General features: G+C 38.8%; 1 protein-coding gene across 1 annotated transcript in view; it reads left to right on the top strand.

The window, feature by feature from the left end:
- The window catches only part of LOC124619835, a 226,122-nt gene that overhangs the window by 162,539 nt on the left and 42,537 nt on the right, over nt 1-21,046 (top strand). The window contains exons 3-4 of the mRNA XM_047146443.1: nt 5,384-5,545; nt 5,671-5,818. Of these exons, the coding sequence (XP_047002399.1) occupies nt 5,384-5,545; nt 5,671-5,818 (310 nt within the window). The remainder of the gene's footprint in view (nt 1-5,383; nt 5,546-5,670; nt 5,819-21,046) is intronic.

Genomic DNA, 21,046 nt, shown 5'->3' with positions numbered 1-21,046 from the left:
TGTAATCAGTAACATTTAGCAAAAGGAACTGCATGTCATGGTCTGGGAGGCTACATATTATTTGTTTTATAATATAATTTTTTTTGTTAGACATTTGTATAAAGGTATTATCAGTGGCCATTTTTAAGCCATTAGCTATTCTAATTGGAAAGTTAACAGTATGGCTTAAGTAGAGTAAAGGCTGCAATAAAAACATCTAAGTAGCTTGGTAGACCTTGCATGTCACCTTCTTCACTACCAATGAAACTTCCTCTTCCAGTAGACAGTATTTGACATAGTAAATTTTGTACTATGTAATCATAGTTTAATAGTATCTTCATATGCTCATTGTCATTCAGATACTTACTGTAATAATGTTTAAAGCCACTGCCTGCCTTATCATCTCCACTGGTAATCAAACTTGCTTACATTATGCTCAGAAATAAAATAATTATCTGAAAAATCATTGAAGATAAAGTATTTTAAGAAATCATGCTTTCAATTATTATTTTCTTTGGTACATTGACTCAGACAAAGAAATTCTTTCTTAAAAGGCATCTGAAAATTACCTAATGTTTTAAAATTATCTAATATTTTAGATTTATCTAATGTTTTAAATTTGTCTTGGTATTTAAATCACCATTCAGCTGCATCTCCTGTTAAATAACATAGGGCAAAATCAGTTTTCTTGAGATTGTCCCACCTGCTTGCTAACAATTGTGAAAATGCTCTTAAAAAGCACATTGGATGCACCTCCCTATCCGGCTTAAATTTGGGCAACTGTTTTGACAAATTTAAACCATGCCTGATCTGAAAATCTTCCAACAATTTCTTAGGTACTCCCATAATACCCGTAGTTTGTCTACTCTCCAGTGCTTTTTTAGTTTCTCTTGAGACATCCCATATATTCTGAAATTACTGTTGGTTTACAGTATTAACCACAGAAGCAGTCTTACTACTGGTTGTAGGAATGCTTGTAATCTTTCTTCCCTAACCTACTTAAGGTAGATTCCAGTTTTAATACCCTATCTTGCTCAAATAATTCCACTCTCTTATTTGTGTTTGAAATTTTTGTGTGTATTGATTTAAAATTTTGAATCACATCTGTGAAATATTCCTTAAACTCGTGACAAACTACTCTCGGTACCTTAGATGTAATACATTAACTTTACTTTCTAATTGTGTTGTTTTGTTGCCCTGTTCTGTGAACCTTGACTAAATTTAGTCTTATAGTCTCTTCTTCTTTCTTAGAAATGTATTCCCCCAACATTCTCTTATTTTTGTCCTGCTTACTGTTAATAGTATCCCCATTTCTTATTTTCATCCATTAATTTCACCAGTAACTGTTAACTCAATTAAATCAACTTTTTCTTAAGAGATAACATGGGCATAAACTAACAGATCGATATAATAGCTCACTACTTGGTAGTTAACAATAAATTCAACCTTCAATATAATATTGTGATCTCCAGTTAGTTACATGCAACAGTTAAGATGTGAAATTAAAAAAACAAACTTTTTTTTTTTTTTTTTTTTTTTTTTTTTTTTTTTTTTTTTTTTTTTTTTTTTTTTAAAAAATTAGGAGTGTGTCAGCTGTAAACTGCCACTGTGTTGTTAGCGTGAGTAGGTGTCTGCTTAGCTGTAGATGACTGCTAATGCAACTGCTGTTGAACCAGGAACAGTGCTGCACATAATTTCGGAGTTGATGGCTGTGTGATGAGCACCAATGGGTTGTCTGCGGCTGCAATCACATCAGTTATCTTCCTGCTGTAATCTCTCATGTGTTGCAAGTCAGCAGGTCTTGCTCTGTATTTTCAATGCAAGCATGTCATCATTTTATGTTGCTGGGTGTTTGGTATTTCAGTAATAAATTATTCCTTCTTCATGAAAACTGATTATTAACAAGTTTAAATATTATTTTTCGACTCAGTCTTGATAATACTGTCATTGAAAACTTGAGGCAAAGGTATGCATTCATGTCTTGAGGCTCCATTATTAATTATTAGTTGACAAGGGCAATAAATAAATTATTAATATGACATAGAAATTCTTGAAAATTTTCATTGTGTTTCATTCAGTAAATGGTGATCTTCTTAGCATGACTGCTTTGTTTCACTAGTTGGCTGCCACATTTGGTGAAAAATTAAGGTCTTTCTTAGTGACATATGTCAGCTGCTGTGTGTGCTTGGTACATTTTCACCCTGTCACATCTGCTAGTTGCATGTTACAAATGTTGTTGATGAATGATCACCTTCAGAAATTGTTCTGATGGTCCAGCTACTATGTCCTACCACTGTGTATGATCTTGATTTTCTTCTGGACTTCGATCCTTGATGGATGATACTGAAATCTTAAATCATGAAAACTACTTCCAGGGTCTAAATAAACTCCAAATTCTCATTTGCACTTCTCTATATTTAAGGTCTTAAAGTCTCACAATGACAGACCCCTTAGAACTCAAATTACTTTAATCAAACATCAGACATTAACACCTACTGATACATAACATCTGACCCTTGGGCCATACATCAAAGGTCTCTTTAATATATTCATTTGTTTTGGGTCCCTGTTGACATTGCTGGTGGCTCTCTTACTGTGAGCCATCCATTACACTGCCAACTTGGAGCACAAAGCATAGATGCAGCCTCCTACAGCAAGTGAACTGCATGCATCGCATGACTGCATTCTGCTGCCCTGTTACACTACACATGCAACTGGATAGAAGTGTGTATGACTATAAGAGAGAGAGATGCTGCCTGTAGGAGAATTGAGAAAGCCCTGGGAAGAATGAGAAGCAGCCAAATGAATGTAAAGAGGTCATAGAAGAAGCCAGTACAAAGCAATTAATCAAAACCTGGTAAATGAAGGGAATATATAGAAAGGCCATATAAAGAAAATAAATTTGAAGAAAATGTTATAGATATGAAAGAGGAAGTACACAGAGAAGAGAAGAGTGTTATGACACTACAGTAAGAATTTGGCAGATCACGCAGTTGAAACAAGGCTCACAGGTTAGATGACATTCTCTCAGAATTGTTAAGGCTACTGGGAGAAACATATGTGACAAAATGTTCTACCTGCTATGGAATATGTATCAGTCAGGCAAAATAGCCCTCAGACTGAAAGAAGAGTGTAATAATATTGTGTCCAAAGAAACTAGATACATAAATATCTGAATACCACCCTACCATCAGATGTGGCTGCAAAATATTGACATGAATTTTCTAGAAAAAAAATGGAAAAACTGGTAGAAGCCATCCTTGGGATGGATCATATTAGTTTCTGAAAAAAATGTAGGAATGTGAGGCAATATTGACCTTATGACTGAAAGACAGAATGAAAAAAACTGAAACTCAATTTTACGACTTAGAAGACAGAATGAAGAAACTGAATCTCAGTTTTTAGCATTTGTAGGTTTAGAAAAAGCTTTTAACAATGTTGACAGATTAAACACAATCAATATAAAAAAAATCTGGTATAAAATACAATGTGTGCAGAATATGATTGCAATTCTAAAAGTAAAACAAACTGAAAGGAAAATGGCAATAGAGAAGGGAGTGAGACATGGCTATACTCTTTTCCTTGAGCTGTTAAACTTTTGTATAAAGCAAGTAATAAAGGAAACTAAGGAAAATTTGGAAAATAAATAAAAACTTAGGGGTTTGATTCACACTGCGTTTCTGTCAGAGATGTCAAGTAACTCAGATGATGTGCTTTGTTGAAAGGAGGTTTATTTATTTTTCATTTATTTATTCATTCTCTCTCTCTCTCTCTCTCTCTCTCTCTCTCTCTCTCTCTCTCTCTCTCTCTCTCTCTCTCTCTCTCTCACACACACACACACACACACACACACACACACACACACACACACACAAAGAAAAAAGTACGCATATACACAATTTACTCTGAATTAAATAATGCAGAAAGAGTCTGCTTCACACAAGAGAAATGAATCTAAGAATCCTGATAATACATATTGGTCTTGAACTTCATAGAGTAGATTAAAAACTACAATGCATTGCATTTACATTGTAACTTGTGAACCTGATAATATATTTGTAATAATTTTATTTTCCAAGAATTTTTTAGTGGAGTAAAAACTATTCATTAGTAAATATTCTTTTATGTATGTAGTTTTCAATTTATAGAGTTCCTTTATGTTTTTGACCTCTCTTGACAGTTTATTATTTATCTAGAAACCTTGGTAAAACATAGAGATGTGTTGCTCTATTCATTTTATCTAGCTAGAAGCAGTCAATGCAGCTGATCAGATGATCATGTATGGAACTGTTTGCTGCACTATGCTCAATGTTTCTTTGTGTAAAAACTGCAGTTTGAAGTATGCATTCACTCAGAACTGTCAGAATACTCCATTTTTGAAAAGCTCAATATGTGGAGCCTTTTGTTACTCTTACCCATTATTCTGAAGGCTTCTTTCTGCAATGTGAACATATTTTCCTCATCCTAAGCATTTGCACCCCAGAATATTATGTCATAACTGATGATAAAATGTATATGCGCATAGTATGTTGCTTTTAGACATGAGCTATTACATACTGGATTAATATTCATAAGGCATAACGTGCTGTGCTAACTCTTTTTCCAAGGACCCTGATATGTTCATCCCATTTTAATTGTTGATCAACATACATAGCTAAAAAATTTGTGCCGTGGCATATGAAGAACATTAATAAATGTAAAACAGTCCTAATGGAGTGTAGTTGAATTGAGTCAGATGTTCCTGGGGGAGTAGATTTGGAAATTATGCACTTAAAGAAGTGCAGCAAAATGCCAATGGCTGAAGTAAAGAGGATACAAAATGCAGACAGGCAACTGCATGAAAACTGTTTCTGAAAATGAGAAATCTGTGTAAGTGTTTGTCTGGAGCATAGCTACATTTGGAAGTGAAATGTGAATAATAAGCAGTGCAGACAAGAAGAGATCAGAAAGTTTTGAAATGTTATATTACATGAGAATACTGAAGATTAGATAAGCAGATTTGATAACCTATAAGGTTGTTGGACACATCTTGATACATCAAGGGGTATTTAATTTTGTAATCTATGGAAGCTGGGGGGGGGGGGGGGGGGCTGGAATCTTTGAAGGACACCGTGATTCATAAATAGTAAATAAGTTCAAATTGTTGTGGGCTGCATTAGTTATGCAGAGATGAAGGTACTTGCACATGATTAATTAGTGTGGAGAGTTGCATCATGTCCATCTCCAGACTGAAGAGCAAACCACCACTGCCTACAACAACAACAACAATATTACTGTATAACTACACAAAATATCTGTGGACATTTTCTTAGTGCATGTGCATAATGAAAATTCTTTCAGACATGATGCATTTGTGTACTAATTTAGTACAGTCCTTATATTAGTAAAGATTCTCTGCTGGCAGGTTTGTCATTTGGTTGTATATCCTGTCCCTGTTTGCACAAAAAACCTTGTGTGACAGCAAACTTCTCCAGAAGGTACAGGAAATCAAAGGATGCACCCATGGTTCTTGCAAAGGCAAATTTCCAGTAAGCAGTGACTCTCCTAATATGATGGATAATCGAACGTAAGTAGCACAGACTGGACATTGAGTTAATATGTTACCATTTTAATTAGCACAGTAAAACATATTATAACTGCTTCTTGTTTAATAAAACAGTGCTACCTGCAACCTGCCTTCCTCTCCTGCAGGTTTTCTGCTGCTCGTTGCTTTTGTGATGACGAGTGCCACTTGTATCGTGATTGCTGCCCTGACAAAGTTACAGAGGTGGAGCTACAACAGGAACCTATGTCTCCCATCCTGTGGGACTGTGCAGGGTGGCAGAATGGATCAAATCCTGTACGTTGTATGAAGCTGTCTCTCTCTCTCTCTCTCTCTCTCTCTCTCTCTCTCTCTCTCTCTCTCTCTCTCTCTCTCTCTCTCTCATACTGAACACATTTCCTTACATCCAGGTTCCTACTGGTTAAAAGTTAATGTTTTGATCCAGGTCAAGGATTATTTAGCTTACATATGATGCATTATAACAACTATGATTTGTTGAGAGGTGTCACATGACCCAGGTGAGGCAAGTCAGTCAACATGCCCACCTGAGCATACTCACTCAGTCTTCCAATAAGCATGTGTAGATTGACTTGTACACATTTCTTGTGGCAGCTCTAAATCAAGAAATGTGATAGAAAGAATAATTCTTAAAAAGGACATTATAGATTGATGAACACAAAAAAAAGAAAATCACAGCAATGTGACAACAAAAGGTAAATTAGTGGACAAAATTGAAGGAGTTGAAAAAGACACACAAACAGTACAGAAGATTAAATTAAGTCAAGGTTATTGAGACTTCTGAGTGTTGAAAATTAGTGACAAAAGGCGCCTATGAAGAACTGCTTACATGTAGAAGTAGTTTTCGATATTACTGAAGCCACTCATGTGGCTGTTGGTCACAGAGGTCGAAATGGACTAAAAAATGAAACTTCCAGAAAATATGCAAACATAATTGAGACGGTAAATTTTTTAAATCCCAATCAACACTTAATTGCTTTTGATTTAATTATTTCTGTAGCTAAAACTAGGCTTATCTAATAGTAAAGTTAATACTACTTTTATCTAAAATTTGAACATATAAAGCAGTAAATTTTAGTTACAGCTAGGAAATTCTAGTTGTAATATAGGAGTTCAGTATGAACTGGTTTTAACTAGAGAAAATGTGTGCTAAGTAAAATATGGTTTTGACCTGTGTTGAGAAAAAAATGTTATGGAAAAAATTCGGTATGTTGCACTGTTTCTGAATTAATTAGCATTGAAGTTAGCCAATCACGTTATTGCATGGACAAATTCAGGCCTTTTGCCAGATACAATTAGTGTCCATTGTTTTTATAATGTAGATGGTAATACACGAGACTGCTCATCCATTGGCTTGAGTTCGATTCTTTCAACCATCCTATGCCCAACTTTTATGTTGCTCCCTTGTTTGGTTCTAGGAAACAAAATGAACACCACCTTAGGCACCACCGTCTCTCGTGGGTTGCTTGAATTTGTACGTGCAATAGCCTGATTGGCTAACTTCAAAGCTAATTAACTCATAAATGGTACTACATATAGAACTTTTTTCTTAACAATCATTCTTACAAGCTTTCCAGATTGTTTCTGTCAACCATGTATAGACAAGAAAAATAAATGGTCCCAGTATTCATAGTATTGATGCCTGTGCCACACCCTCCATTACTGTTTATTTTAGACTGAATGTTGATTTTTCTCACACATTTCTGATAATTTATATCTGTGTACTGTTTATGAATTTGCAGGTATGAAGACAGAAGTTCAAACCGTGTGTGTCTGATATTGCAGTCCTTCAGTTTCTATAAGACTAGTGCATGATTTACTAGATTAAATGCTTTTCAAAGATCTAAAAATATGCCCACAGTATTCTTCTCATCATATAGATGAGTATAAACTTTGGGGAGAAATGCTTTCTCAGCTGTTGTGGTGTTACAAACTTTCCAGTATCAATGTTGGAGTTCTGTTAGAAGACGGTCCCTAGTGAAAAGCACAAGCTGAATGAACATTACTGACTCAAGGATATTACTAAATGTGAGCAACATTGATACCTGTTGCTAGTTTGATGGTTCCCCTGTTAATTCATTTTTATTTATTGACCTGACTGTGCTCCTTTTCAATGTACTGGGAAGCACGTCTTCTTTGATGCTACAGTTGATGAGATATGTAATTGTTTCAGCCATTACCTTTGTAAATCTTTTAATTACTATGCCAGAAAGGCCATCACAACCATTAGTGTGTTTTTTAGCTGCTAAAGTATTTTGCTTCTATCTTGCTCTTTTATTTCTTCAAATTTGATGTTCTTCCCTACCCTGTAGCTCTGTATTGTCTTGATAGGTAGATCTGTGTCTAAAATTACAGTGTCAGTAGCAAAGACACTTGTTGAATATATTACAAACTGTTTCTGGGACTAATATTGTTTGACATTCATGTCTAATATCTACCACTTGGATTTGTATTTGCACATGTCTTATGACATTTGTTAATGAGCTCCCAGCAGGCATGAGTTACTTTTGCTGACTTTGCTCAACACTAGTATATTTTTCTTTGATAATTTGCTGCCCAGATGATTTGTAAAACACATAGGGGTTGGGCACATTCAACATTTGACTAAATGAGCTGAGAGTTTCAAACTGATTTTTGTCTAGCTAATTGGGGCTCAGGTATGTTTCTATTCTTTTACTTCATGAGAAGAATCAAAATGCATTACAGAGTTGAATGAAATGCATCCCATTTATTGCTTGGTCCTTCTAATAAGCATATATTGTCCCAATTCTGTTTAGCTAGTGCATTTTTGAATGGGATGTTGTTTGTACAGGTTAGGCCTCATTTCTGCTTAATTATTTTTGCCATTTCTGGATGAGCCACATTAATGTAGTCAATTTTCTGGCAATAATGATCAGAGTAGTGGAAGTTAGATTAATAAACTGAAGATTATTTTGAAGATATTGTTCGATTATTACATATTTTAGTCTACTGGTGGCTGAATCTGTTATGAGTTCAGTGTACCTGATAATTGTAAATTATTATTACAGGAATCTGCATAAATATTTCTAAGGCACAGTCTAAAGAGAGGTGAACACCTACCACAACAGGACCAGGGATGGTTCCATTCAAAAGTAATCACCACATTCATTAAGACAATTATCCCACTGGGAGGTGAGATGATAAATTCCTGTTTTGTAGAACATGGTCAGCTGCTGATGGATCCACAACCACACTCACTCTTGCACTTCCTCATCTGACAAACAAATGTCCATGCATGTCTCTCTTCAGTTCACCAGAGGTGTGAAAATCACATGGTGAAAGCCCTCAGGAGGCTCATATCTCTTTCATTTAGTATGTGCGCATGCGCATGCGCGTGTGTGTGCGTGTGCAGAATGTTGGTGCTTAAACTGGAAACTCCCCTTGCAACTCTGGGCAACTGTTTACTTGTAGCGGCTGAGTGGCACCCTTGGGAATTGTCCCCATTCAGAATGGGTGGTACCGTGGTGGAAGATTTTCACAGGAAGTGAATTAAACTTTCCTCTGCTGGTGGCCCATGGCCCCAGTAGTCGCTTCTGAAGCTAAGGCATATTGCATGTTCCTTTCTCTGGAAATGCCATGGGAGGATCATAGGGCTCAGAGACAAGGTGAGAAATACACCACCTTATACTTGGTTTGTTTTAGGATGGACAGGAATTCCTTTTTTACTACAAAGCCATTGTTTCTTATTGAAAGCTTCAAGGACAGGTTTCGGGAAGTGGCAGTGATTTCAAAAATGAAAAGTGGCAGTGTTCTGCTTAAAATGGCCACCCCACTGATTCACAGGCACTGCTCATCTGCAACCAACAGGGTGACATTCCTGTCACTATAACCCCCATAAAAGTCTGAATATGGCACAGGGTATCATTTTCCATTGAAATCTTGTTTTAGAAAGTGATGACGAGTGATGAGGTGTTCATTTTGTGTGTTGTGTCTACCAAAAGACAACACAGTTGACCCTGGACCCTATATCTTGGACCTTGTAGGTGACTCATTGCTCATGAAGATCAATGGGATGGTATATCACTCTGATGTTAAGCTCTATATTCCTTGCCACCCACCCCCCACCCCCCTCCCATGTGTGGCTAAAAACACTTGTGATTTGGACATGTGTCTTTGTGTTGCAATGCCAGCTGTGGCTGTAGGGATTGGGGTCGGCAGCTGCACAGAAGCATTCCTTGTGTCTCTTCCCCCATCTGTGTCAGCTGTAAGGAAGACTGTTGCCCCTGTTCACCAGACTGCCCCATTTTCAAATGAGAAAAGAAAATTCAGGAATACAAGACCTTTGACTGCTTCACGTATCAAGAAGCCAAGAAGAAATACAATTGCCTGCACCCTGCACTGATGATGATGATGTATTCTACTGCTGCAATGATGTCTTCCTCTTTAGTGACTGTGCCATTACCCTCCATATCTCCTACATCTGACCCTTGGGGCCAGTCGACTAAAACTGCTCCCTGGTAAGTGGGGTCCTCCTCCTACAGTTTCCCTCACACATCATTGGGAGCATGGTGATGTTAGTCCCCAAACCCCCAGCTGGAGAAGCAACTCCCTCCTCCTGCACCCTTACCAGTGAGAGCCACAGGTTTCAGGCTGTAGAACTTTGCATTCCTCCTCCGTTCCAGAATCTGGGGTAGACAAGCCTTTGCGGAAGTCTATCATCTAAGGACAAGAAGTAATCCTACAGAAAGAGGGAGATTCTGGTGGTGCCTGTGCTACCAGTCCCAACATGTTCTGCCTCTGTATCCGAGGCAGTGTTCCTGGTGACCCCTACTGTTCTACCCTACCTCAGCATCACTCGCCTGGGCTTCCACCCTGATGGGCTCTCTCCAAAGCTGACTGGGATGATTTCACCACTGCCATTGCCCTCCACACTGTGCCACATGGTGGTATTGATATGGTTGTCCAGAGCACAACCGTATCCATTGCACTGGCATGTGACTCAGCAGCCACCTCTTTCTTGGGGTTCTCTTGGCCCCCGTTGGAAGACAGTACCTAGGGGGACCCCCAAAACCACTGTTGCTATTAGACATTATAGGCCGCACTCAAACAGCATAAGCAACATCGACTGATGGAGTACCTCATTGCCTTTAAATGGCCCCATGCCAAGGTCCACCACCACATAAAAGAACAGAAACAAGAATGCCGGGAGCAGTACAATGGGCCACGTACCCGTCCTCCATGGGCTTGGGCAAATATTTGACACCTTTGTGGACACTAGTATGCTGTTGGTATACGTGGTATCTGTATGAATGATGATGTCTATGCTGATCCAGACACTGTTGCCAAATATTTCACTTTTCATGATGCTTGAATTATCAGCCGGCATTTTATTTCCTCAAACAGTGTGCAGAGCAACTGCTACAATCACCTGGAATCTTATAACGCTCTGTTCAGTTAGTGGAAATTCCTCAGTGCACCAGCTATTTGCCTCAACATGGCTCCTGGACCAGACTGCATCCACAGCCAAATGTTCAAACACCTATCATTGGATTACCAATGTCACACCCTTGCCATTTTCAACTGTATCTGGACCAAGGGTGAGTTCCCGTCTCAATGGCAATAAGTTGTGATCATCCCAGTATTGAAATGGGGTAAACACCCCCCCCCCCCCCCCCCCCTTGATATGGACAGTTACCACCCAATTAGTCTCACTAAAGTTCTCTGCAAGTTTCTTGAATGTATGATGAACTGATGGCTGTGTTGTTAGTTTGAGTCTCGGGGTCTTTCGGCTCTGCCCCAAGGCAGTTTTTGCCAAGGCTGTTATACTGCTGACATTATGGTCTGCCTGGAGTCTGCTATTCAGTTGGCTTTTTCCCACCACCATAATCTTATCACTGTCTTTTTAGACTTGCATAGTGCTTATGACACTGTGTGGTGGCACCACATCCTCCATGAGTGGGGTCTCTGGAGTCAACTCACAATTTTTTTACCTGATTTATTGTCTCACTGTACTTTCTAGGTTCAAGTTGGTGCTTCCTACAGTACTCCCCATATGTAAGAGAATGGGGTTCTATAGGGCTCCAGTGGTTGTCAGTGGTCCTTGGGATTGGTCTTTGATGCCCAGTTGACATGGATTCCCCATTTTTGCTAACTTAAGCGAACACACTTGTTCCATCTTAATATTATTAATTGTCTCAGTGACACCAGCAAGGGTGCAGACTGCTCTACACTTTTGTGGCTCTAGACAGCTCTAATCCTGTCTTGTCTTGATCATATGAGGCTGGTGTATGGCTCAATATTGCAGATGCTGGACCCAACACACCATTGTGGGGTTCAACTTCAAAAGGTGCCTTTCAGACCAGCCTTGTGAACAGCCTACTTGTTGACACTGGTATCCAGCCCCAACAACTGCTACCCAACTATGCAATATACATTCACTGCTCCCATGGGCACCTAAACTACTGTGTCTTTTTTTGTGGTAGGGAGATCTACTTCCCACAACAGAGGCCAAGGTCTGGAGTCATGATTGCAATGCACATGGTGTCTCTGCTCTGAACTCCATCTTTCTCCACTGTTGCCTCTTGTCAGGTAGAAATCACTTGTATCCCCATAGTGTGTACCCTTTTCTTGGATCTGCATAAATCTCTCCTTTGGACTGAAAGCCCCAATAGACCCTACAGTTTTTCACTGTCTGTTCCAGGATATTCTTGATACATTTCCAGCCTCAGATGTGGTATACACTGATGGCTCTATGGCCAACAGATGAAGTTGTTTTGCTTACACACATGCAAGGTATAGTGAACTATGTTCACTGAAGAATTAATGGCCATTGTTCAAGCCCTTAGCCACCTTTGTTCTTGCACTGGTGAATCATTCTTAATTGGCTGTCACTCTCGATTAGTCTTCAGGGGGCCAATCAGTGCTATCCTTGACACCCATTGGTTGTGATTTTACAGGATCTCCTGTATGACTTCCACTGTGCCAGAAAGATAGTCATCTTTGTATGGACTCCTGGTCACGTTGGGATCCCTTGGAATCAACATGCTGACCAGTTAGCCAAGTTGGCTACCAGGATGCTAACTTTGGAGATGAGGGGCACTGGAATCAGACCTTCAGTTGACTCAGTGCCTACAATTGTTAGTGGCTTGGAATGCAGATTGGTGTGCCCTGGTTTCTCCAAATAAATTGTGAACCATAAATGAGCCTATGACCATGTGGCAGTCCTCCATTCATGCTTCCCACAGAGCATCTACTGTCCTCTGTTTGCTTCCTGTTCACCAGACTTGGCTGACTGATGACCACATGCTCTGATGTGAGGATCCACCCCATGGTGTGGTGCCCATCACTTGGTGGCCCTCAGCCTACAGGACTGCCCTAATTTGGCCACCTTAAAGTGAAACCTTAAACTTTAAGACACACTAGTGCTAGCAGACATTGCCAAAGTGGCTGACTCAGTTTTACATTTTACCCATGAAAGAGACTTTTACTCCCCTCTGTGATGTAGTGCACATTAGCCTCATTGGCCACTTAAGGCATTGGAGGGATGCCCCGTAAACTGCTCTGATCCAAGGGGTGTATGGCAGCCCTTGCTTGGTGGTGCAGCCTGGCTGCTGCTGTTCCTCTTTCTTAATTCTTCTTATTCTTCTGCGTCTGTTGATGGTTGACAGACTTATCATTATTCTCTTTCCTGAGATTTTTATCTTATTCATGAGGCTAGTTTTCTTGTGGTAATGTGTGTAATGATGGGTATAGAAGCACCAGTTGGATGCACAGGGTGTCTCTCCAGTTGCGTAATGTCCCTGGAGCCTCCAGCTGATTTCTGGCTGAGGCAACTCTCTGATCCTCCCCCTTTCACCTCTCTCTCACTTCACACTTCATGAGAGAGTCACTTAACTGTATTGGCCCATTGAGGGGTTAGCAGAACACACTGTTGTTGCTTCTGTCCAGATCAGGCTGCGGCTGTTTGGGCTTTGTGATCCTTCCCGGTCCTCAACCTACCTGCGCTCTTATTCTTCCTGCCCCCCTCTCATGTGGTCTTTTAGACTTTTTTGTCTTTTTCTCTTGCCCTGTCAATGTTGCTAGTCTTTCCTAAGCACTTTCTAAGTGGGATATGCCTGGTAAGTGGTGGGAGATGGGGGATGTATGTACCCTTATTGCACTCTGCTTTTGGGGCTTCCAGCTGCTTTCTGTATGGAGCACCTTGCTGTCTTTATTCCTATGTCTCCATTTCTTCTTTCTTGTTCCTTGTCCCACCTCAATGATCTTTGATAGACCTTAGAGATTTCTTCCCCTGGGTTTTGCATCTCTGATGTACAGTCATGTAGATGTGTCTGTTGGAGGATTAAGAGGCTGATGGCCTAGTAGTTTAGTCTCTCGAAGCATCCAGCTGACCAACCAGCCACACAACCTCAATGTTACAGTTCAGCATACTCAAGAAGTAGCAAATGTGAACACTCCACTATCATGTAACATTTGCAAGCAATTGGAAGGTTCAAAAATCGGGTGTGTGGGTACCACGTGCTCTAAGGCAAAATCACAGAAATCAGTGGGTGATGTATCTCTGCTTCCTCATCACCAGTTGCCTCATGAACATCAATCTTTCCTATCCTGTATCATTACTAGGGATGAGAAATGGTGTCTTTTTGCTAACAGAAAGAAAAGAAAGGAATGGTTGAGCTCAAACAAAGGAGCAACTCCCCATTCAAAGATCTGTGTGTATCCACAAAAGATAATGTGATGCATCTGGTGGAACAGCAATGGTGTGGTGTACTAAGAATGGTCTCTCCAAGGTGTAACCATCAATATTGACATTTGTTGTCAACAGCTGACGCGTCTTGCAGATGCAGTCAGAGAACAACAACCAGGAAAACTGTGTGAAGTGATGTTACTTGATGATAACATCTGTCCGTGATCTGCTGGACTAACAGCAGTATGCTTGGGAAGTTATTCTGTGCCCACCTTATTCACCTGAATTTGCACTCTCAGATTTTCACCTTTTCTGCTTTCTGTCAAACAACCTTCAAGGAACTTCCTTTCTGTATGAAAATGCTCTCTGAATGTGGCTCAAAGGGTTTTTCACCTCTAAAGCATATGATTTCTAGTTGTGGAATCAAGAATTTACCCCAACATTGGCAGATGTTGTAAATAGTGAAGGAGAATATATGACTGATGACTTAAGTCTCTGTTATTTGTATCTCTTGAGTTTATTAAAATTATGGAAAAGCCCTACAAACTTATGCATCAACCTAATTGTTATGTATATTACTGTTTATTACATTATGTTCTGCATTTAGTTTCACAAACATGATTACCTGCAAGAGTACATAGAGCAGATGGTAAGTATTTTATATTTTCTGAAAATTTCTATACAAGGCTTTCTTGTGTTCATCTTATTGCCTTTTCTTTGTAGTCTAGCAAGTCTGACTGTATAGACCCCATTTCTCAGTACCATACTGAAGACACATACGTATCAATACAAAATATATTTGCAAACAGTGGAAACTCCAGGTTACAATATCAACAATATTTGGAAAAAGATAAATTGCTAAACACTGTAAAGATGACCCTTGCAGCTGCAGGCAGGCGCAATGAAAAGACTGTTACACATTATAGCTTTTGGCCAAAGCCTTTTTCAGCAAATAAAATGCACATAAATTCACACAAGCAAGCACACCTCATGGTCACATGATCATAATTCCAGTTGGAGCTGGTGGTGGTAGAGGTTATGTTTGCATTAGCTGTGCTTGCTTGTGTGTGTTTTCTTTCCAGAAGGAGACTTTGACCAAAAGCTATAACGTGTAACAGCCATTTTGTTGTGCCCATCTGCAAATCGGCAGGTTTTTTATATGGAGTAGCAATCTATCCTTTTCCTAATATTGTCAAGGCGTCGTGGCCTAGGAGGGTTGAGACCCATTTCAGTAGATACACATTTTTACTGGTTTTCTTACAAATATGATCTACATGCTCTTTGCATGGCAGGTGTTCATAAACAATAACAGCAAAAAAATTTGTGTTTATTGTGTGACTAAGTGTCAGTGGAGATGTTTATGTTCATATTATAGCTAAACATGAACTGCATTGTCACTGTCTTCTCTTTATTTACAAGTAACTTATTTGCAGTAGGGTGAGTTGACAGAATATTGTAATTGATTTAACACCTGTTGGCAGCAGTTTGCATATCATAGCCCCAGCTGACAAGGAATGTGTTATCAGCATAGCTTAGGACCTTGCAATTTTGAGGTTCTTTTACATTAATAACATACTCAAGGAACAGAAAAGGCCATAATGTACTTCCTTGAGGCATACCACACTGAAATATCATGTAGGTTGATCCAGCTGGTAGAAACTGTTCATTCCTCTATAAGTTAGCTTAAGACACTGTTTCCTGACTTTCAAATAGGAGGCAAGAGGTCATAAGACTACTCCTCTCATCCCACATTCTTCTTATTTGTGCAGTAGCAAGGTATGGTTCACAGCGCACAACTCATATCCTGTTAAGTGCCTTTATCCAATGTGTTTAATATTAATTCATGAATAAAAATTGCTGCTGCTGTTACAGTGCATCTTCCTTTTCTAAAACCATATTGTAAATCATTGTATATATTGTGTCTGGTGAAATATCTCTCAAACTGATTTAATATTACTTTTTCTAGTAATTTGCCAAGTTCTGAAGTTAACAATATTGGCCTGTAGTTTTTTGTGTCCATTTTATTCCCTTTTTATATGCTGGTAGGATGTCAGTGATTCTCATGCTGTCAGGGAATTATTCTTGGTAGAGGGAGGCATTTACAAGGTGTGTCAGAGGCATCACTAATTCTTCTTTGCATTTGTTTAGTGGCTTAGGTGAAATGTCATCTCAGCTACAAGATATTCTACCTCGAAGTTTTGAAATGATTGCTAGGAGATTTCTTTCAGTAATTCAATAGATGACAGAAGACTGGCTAGTGTTTCCAACATTAAAATTGGGTGCCCAGTCATGTACTTCACTTATGCCAGCTGTTCTACATCTACATCTACATCGATACTCTGCAAATCACATCCAAGTGCCTGGCAGAGGGTTCATCAAACCACCTTCACAATTCTCTATTATTCCAATCTTGGATAGCGCACGGAAAGAATGAACACCTACGTCTTTCCATACAAGCTCTGATTTCCCTTATTTTATCATGGTGATCATTCCTCCCTATGTAGGTCAGTGTCAGCAAAATATTTTCACATTCAGAGGTGAAAGTTGGTGATTGGAATTTCGTGAGAAGATTCTGTAGCAACAAAAAACACCTTTCTTTTAATGATTTCCAGCTCAAATCCTGTATCATTTCTGTGACACTCTCTCCAATATTTCACGATAATATAAAACATGCTGCCTTTCTTTGAACTTTTTCGATGTACTCCGTAAGTCCTACCTGGTAAGGATCCCATACCACGCAGCAACATTCTAAAAGAGGACGGACAAGTGTAGTGTAGGCAGTCTCCTTAGTAGGTCTGTTACATTTTCTAAGTGTCCTGCCAATAATATGCAGTCCTTTGGTTAGCCTTCCCCACAACATTTTCTGTGTGTTCCTTCCCATTTAAGTTGATCATAATTGTAATACCTAGGTATTTAGTTGAATTTACAGCTTTTACATTAGACTGATTTATCGTGTAACTGAAGTTTAATGAGTTCCTTTTAGCACTCAGGTGGATGACCTCACACTTCTCGTTAATTATGGTCAACTGCCACTTTTAGCAACATTCAGACATCTTTTCTAAATCGTTTTGCAGTTTTTTTGATCATCTGATTACTTTATTAGTTGATAAACGACAGCATCATCTGCAAACAACCAAAGACTGCTGTTCAGATTGTCTCTGAAATCATTTATATAGATAAGGAACAGCAAAGGGCCTATAACACTACCTTGGGAAATGCCAGAAATCATTTCTGTTTTACTTGATGACTTTCTATCAATTACTAAACTCAAGTACGAATTTCACATACAGTTTAAAATATACATCCTGTTGAATTTCAGTGCTAAATTTGTCAGTTAATACTAATTTCGTCCTAGCTGATGTTTTTCTGCCAGTTTTCATTGGATTTTGAATGTTTTTGGGTGTGAATAATGCCTTGAAAGTGGATTATCTGAAAACCAAGTATAACACATGTAAATTATTATGCACTAACAATGATATTATTACCTACCACAGAGCATGAAGTCATTAAAACTGTAGAGAGCATAAGATGTAAAAAATCAGCAAGCTTAGATGATGTACCAATGTACAAACAGCATGCAGACTCTTAACATACATAATGAATGAGTCATTTGCATCAGGGAGCCTTCAAGAGTATGTAAAATTGGCCTGAGTTGGCCCTCTGATGAAGAATGGTAATGCAGAAGACATAGAGAACGTCAGCCCATTTCCCTGCTGTCATGTATTTCAAAAAATATATAATCAATTATGCAAGACAGAAGGTTGTATTTATTTAAATAATTCTTTACTCTAGGTGTATCATAGTTTGTGATCCAAATTGACAGAAGAACAGAATCAGTCACAGTGGAATTCACAATCACGACAATGATGAGTGTGTCACAGACGTAATATTAAATATTCCTGTGGCTTTAGATACTGTTGGCTATAAGATTCTATGAAATAAGCTAGAATCATTAGGAGTAAGAGGTGTACCTAATGTCTGGTTCTGATCATACTTAGCAGGTAGTATACAAAATGCAGAGACAATATTAACTTTATTTAGGGATAAACTTTTAGTGAACCAAAATACATTAACAGAGAAGTTCCTGAGGATAGCCTATTAGGTCCAATATTGCTACATCGATGTTTTCTCCAACACAGTTTATCATGCAGAAAGAATCTCTTTGATAATACCAGTAATATTATAGTCAGTGAGGAAACAATGTCATAAACTCTAACTGAGCTCGTTATGCAGGTATACTGACTCAGTGTTTTAGGCAAGCAAATTGGAAGTTGCAATACACAAAACGGAAAACAGTCATCATTTTCCTGATCCTGATTTTCAGCTAATAAAGTGTGCAGAGCTACATTGTAAAATAATTGTGTGTGGTTTCATTGGTGACTGGTAGTGATAAATGAATGAGATTTTTAAATTCTTTTAATAACTTTAATTATGCCTGAGTGCACATTATTACATAACATATTTGCAGTGTTTTGTAGTGCACTAGAGGTAAACCATAGGAGATAGTGACGTTTCAAACAAACTGGAATTCTATTCAGAAAAATGGAGGCTCTAACCTCCTTCCTGTTATCCTTTAGACTTTCCATTGTTTTTCTAAATTACGTCTGGCAAATGATGGGACTGTTTCTACTATATGGCCACAGCTGACTACGTCTCTGAACCTTGTCAAACTAGAATTATAAGTATGTAAATGCCTGCACATATGATTAGGTTTTTCTGTTTTGTTTCATTCTTCAGCTCCAGTGTCATCATCCTTGTCATCATTGTAGTCTTCAGTCCAAAGATTAGTTTGGTGCATCCCCCCATATTACTGTATCCTGTGCAAGACTCGTGTCCAAATAACTACTGTAACTTACATTCTTCTGAATCTGCTTATTGTATTCATCTCTTGGTCTCCCTCTTCACTTTTAACCACCCACAATTCCATCCAACACTAAACTGGTTATCCCTTGATATCTCAGAATGTGTCCTGTCAACTGACACATTCTTGTAGTTGTACCCTAAATTTCTTTTCTTCCAATTATATTCAGTACCTCTTCTAATCTTCAACATTCTTTTGTAACACCACATTTCAAAATCTTCTATTTTCATCTTATCTGAACTGTTTATCATCCATGTTTCATATCCATATGTGGCTAAACCCCATACAAATGCTTTCAGGAAAGACTTCATAACACTTAAATCTATATTCAATGTTAACAAATTTCTCTTCTTCAGAAACACTTCTCATGCCATTACAAATCTACATTTTATATTCCCTCTGGTTCAACCATGATCGTGTATTTTACTGCCCAAGCAACAAAATTCATCTACTACTTTGTGTCTTGTTTGCTAAACTACTTCCCTCAGCATCACCTAATTTAATTCAACTTAAATTCATTATTCTTATTTTGGTTTTGTTGATGTTCATCTTAATGTCGTCCTTTAAAGACACTGTCAGTTCTGTGCTCTTTCAAGTCCTTTGCTGTCTCTGACAGAATTACAACCCAGAAAACCGCGTGGAGTGGCCACGCAGTTAGAGACGCCATGTCACGAATCGCATAGCCTCTCCTGCTGGAATATCGAGTCCTCTGTCAGGCATGGGTGTGAGTGTTGTCCTAGTTTAAGTAGTGTGTAAGTCTAGGGACTGATTACCTTAACAGTTTGCACATTTGAACATTTACAAACTCAAAATTTTTATTCGTTCTCACTGAACTTTAATTCCTACTCCAAATTTTTCTTTGATTTGAATAACATAGGCAATAGGTTACAACTCTCACTCCATTCTCAACCATTACTTCACTTTCATGCCCCTTGACTCTTATAACTGCTGTTAGATTTCTGTACAAATGTTGTAAATAGCCTTGTGCTCCCCATATTTTCCTCCTCCTACCTTCAGAATTTCAAAGACAGTAATCCAGTGAACATTGTCAAAAGCTTTCTCTAAATGCTGTAAACATAAATTTGCATTTCCTTAACCTGTCTTACAAGAGAAATCATTGGGTCAATGTTGCCTCTGTATTCCTACATTTCTACAGAAAACAAACTGATCTTCTCGCAGGTCAGCTTCTACCAGTTATTCTATTCTTCTGTACAAAAACTGTGTTAGCATTTTGCAGCCATGATGTATTACACTGATAGTTTGATAAAATTCACGCCTATCAGCAAGTGCTTGTGTCAGAATGGGAATTATTACATTCTTCTTGACCTCTGAGGAAATTCCACCTGTCACACACATCTTGCATACCAGGTGGAAGAGGTTTGTCATGACCGGCTCTCCCTAGGATATCAGTAATTCTGATGTAGGTCATCTACTCCAGGGGCCTTGTAGAGGATTAGGTTTTTCAGTGTTCTGTCGAATTCTTCTCATAGTATCACATCACCGATCTCATTTTCATTTACATCCTCTTCCCTTTCTTCCCCTGGATCATGGGGTCTTGTGTTCAATTCTCGGCTGGATTTGGGATTTCCTCTGCCCGGGGACTGGGTGTTTGTGTTGTCCTCATCATTTCGTCATCATCATTCGTGATAGTGGCTAGATTGGACTGGGTGGGGGTGGGGTTGGGGGAGGGGGAGGGACGGGGGAGGGAGGAGATGGAGTAATAGAAGATTGAAATAAATACATGCCTGGCCAATGCCAAATACTTAGTTTATTAATGAGAGTATGGTTACATGGGTGTATCAAGCAAAATTTGAGACTGCATGAAGGATTTCTCGGTAGGGGTGATGCCGCAAGTGTTATGGATGCAGAGTTATTGGCAAGTGCAGAAGTAATTTCAGGTGTGCTCCAGGGAAGTGCGTTGAGACCCTTATTGTTTATGTTGTGTATGGCTTATCTGGTACACAATGATGACAGCAACCTCAGGACTTTTGCAGATGAT

This window comes from Schistocerca americana, chromosome 6, assembly GCF_021461395.2.
Source record: "Schistocerca americana isolate TAMUIC-IGC-003095 chromosome 6, iqSchAmer2.1, whole genome shotgun sequence".
Taxonomy (NCBI): domain Eukaryota; kingdom Metazoa; phylum Arthropoda; class Insecta; order Orthoptera; family Acrididae; genus Schistocerca; species Schistocerca americana.
The sequence above is the reverse complement of the archived record's forward strand: the minus strand, read 5'-3'. Positions and strand labels throughout refer to the sequence as shown.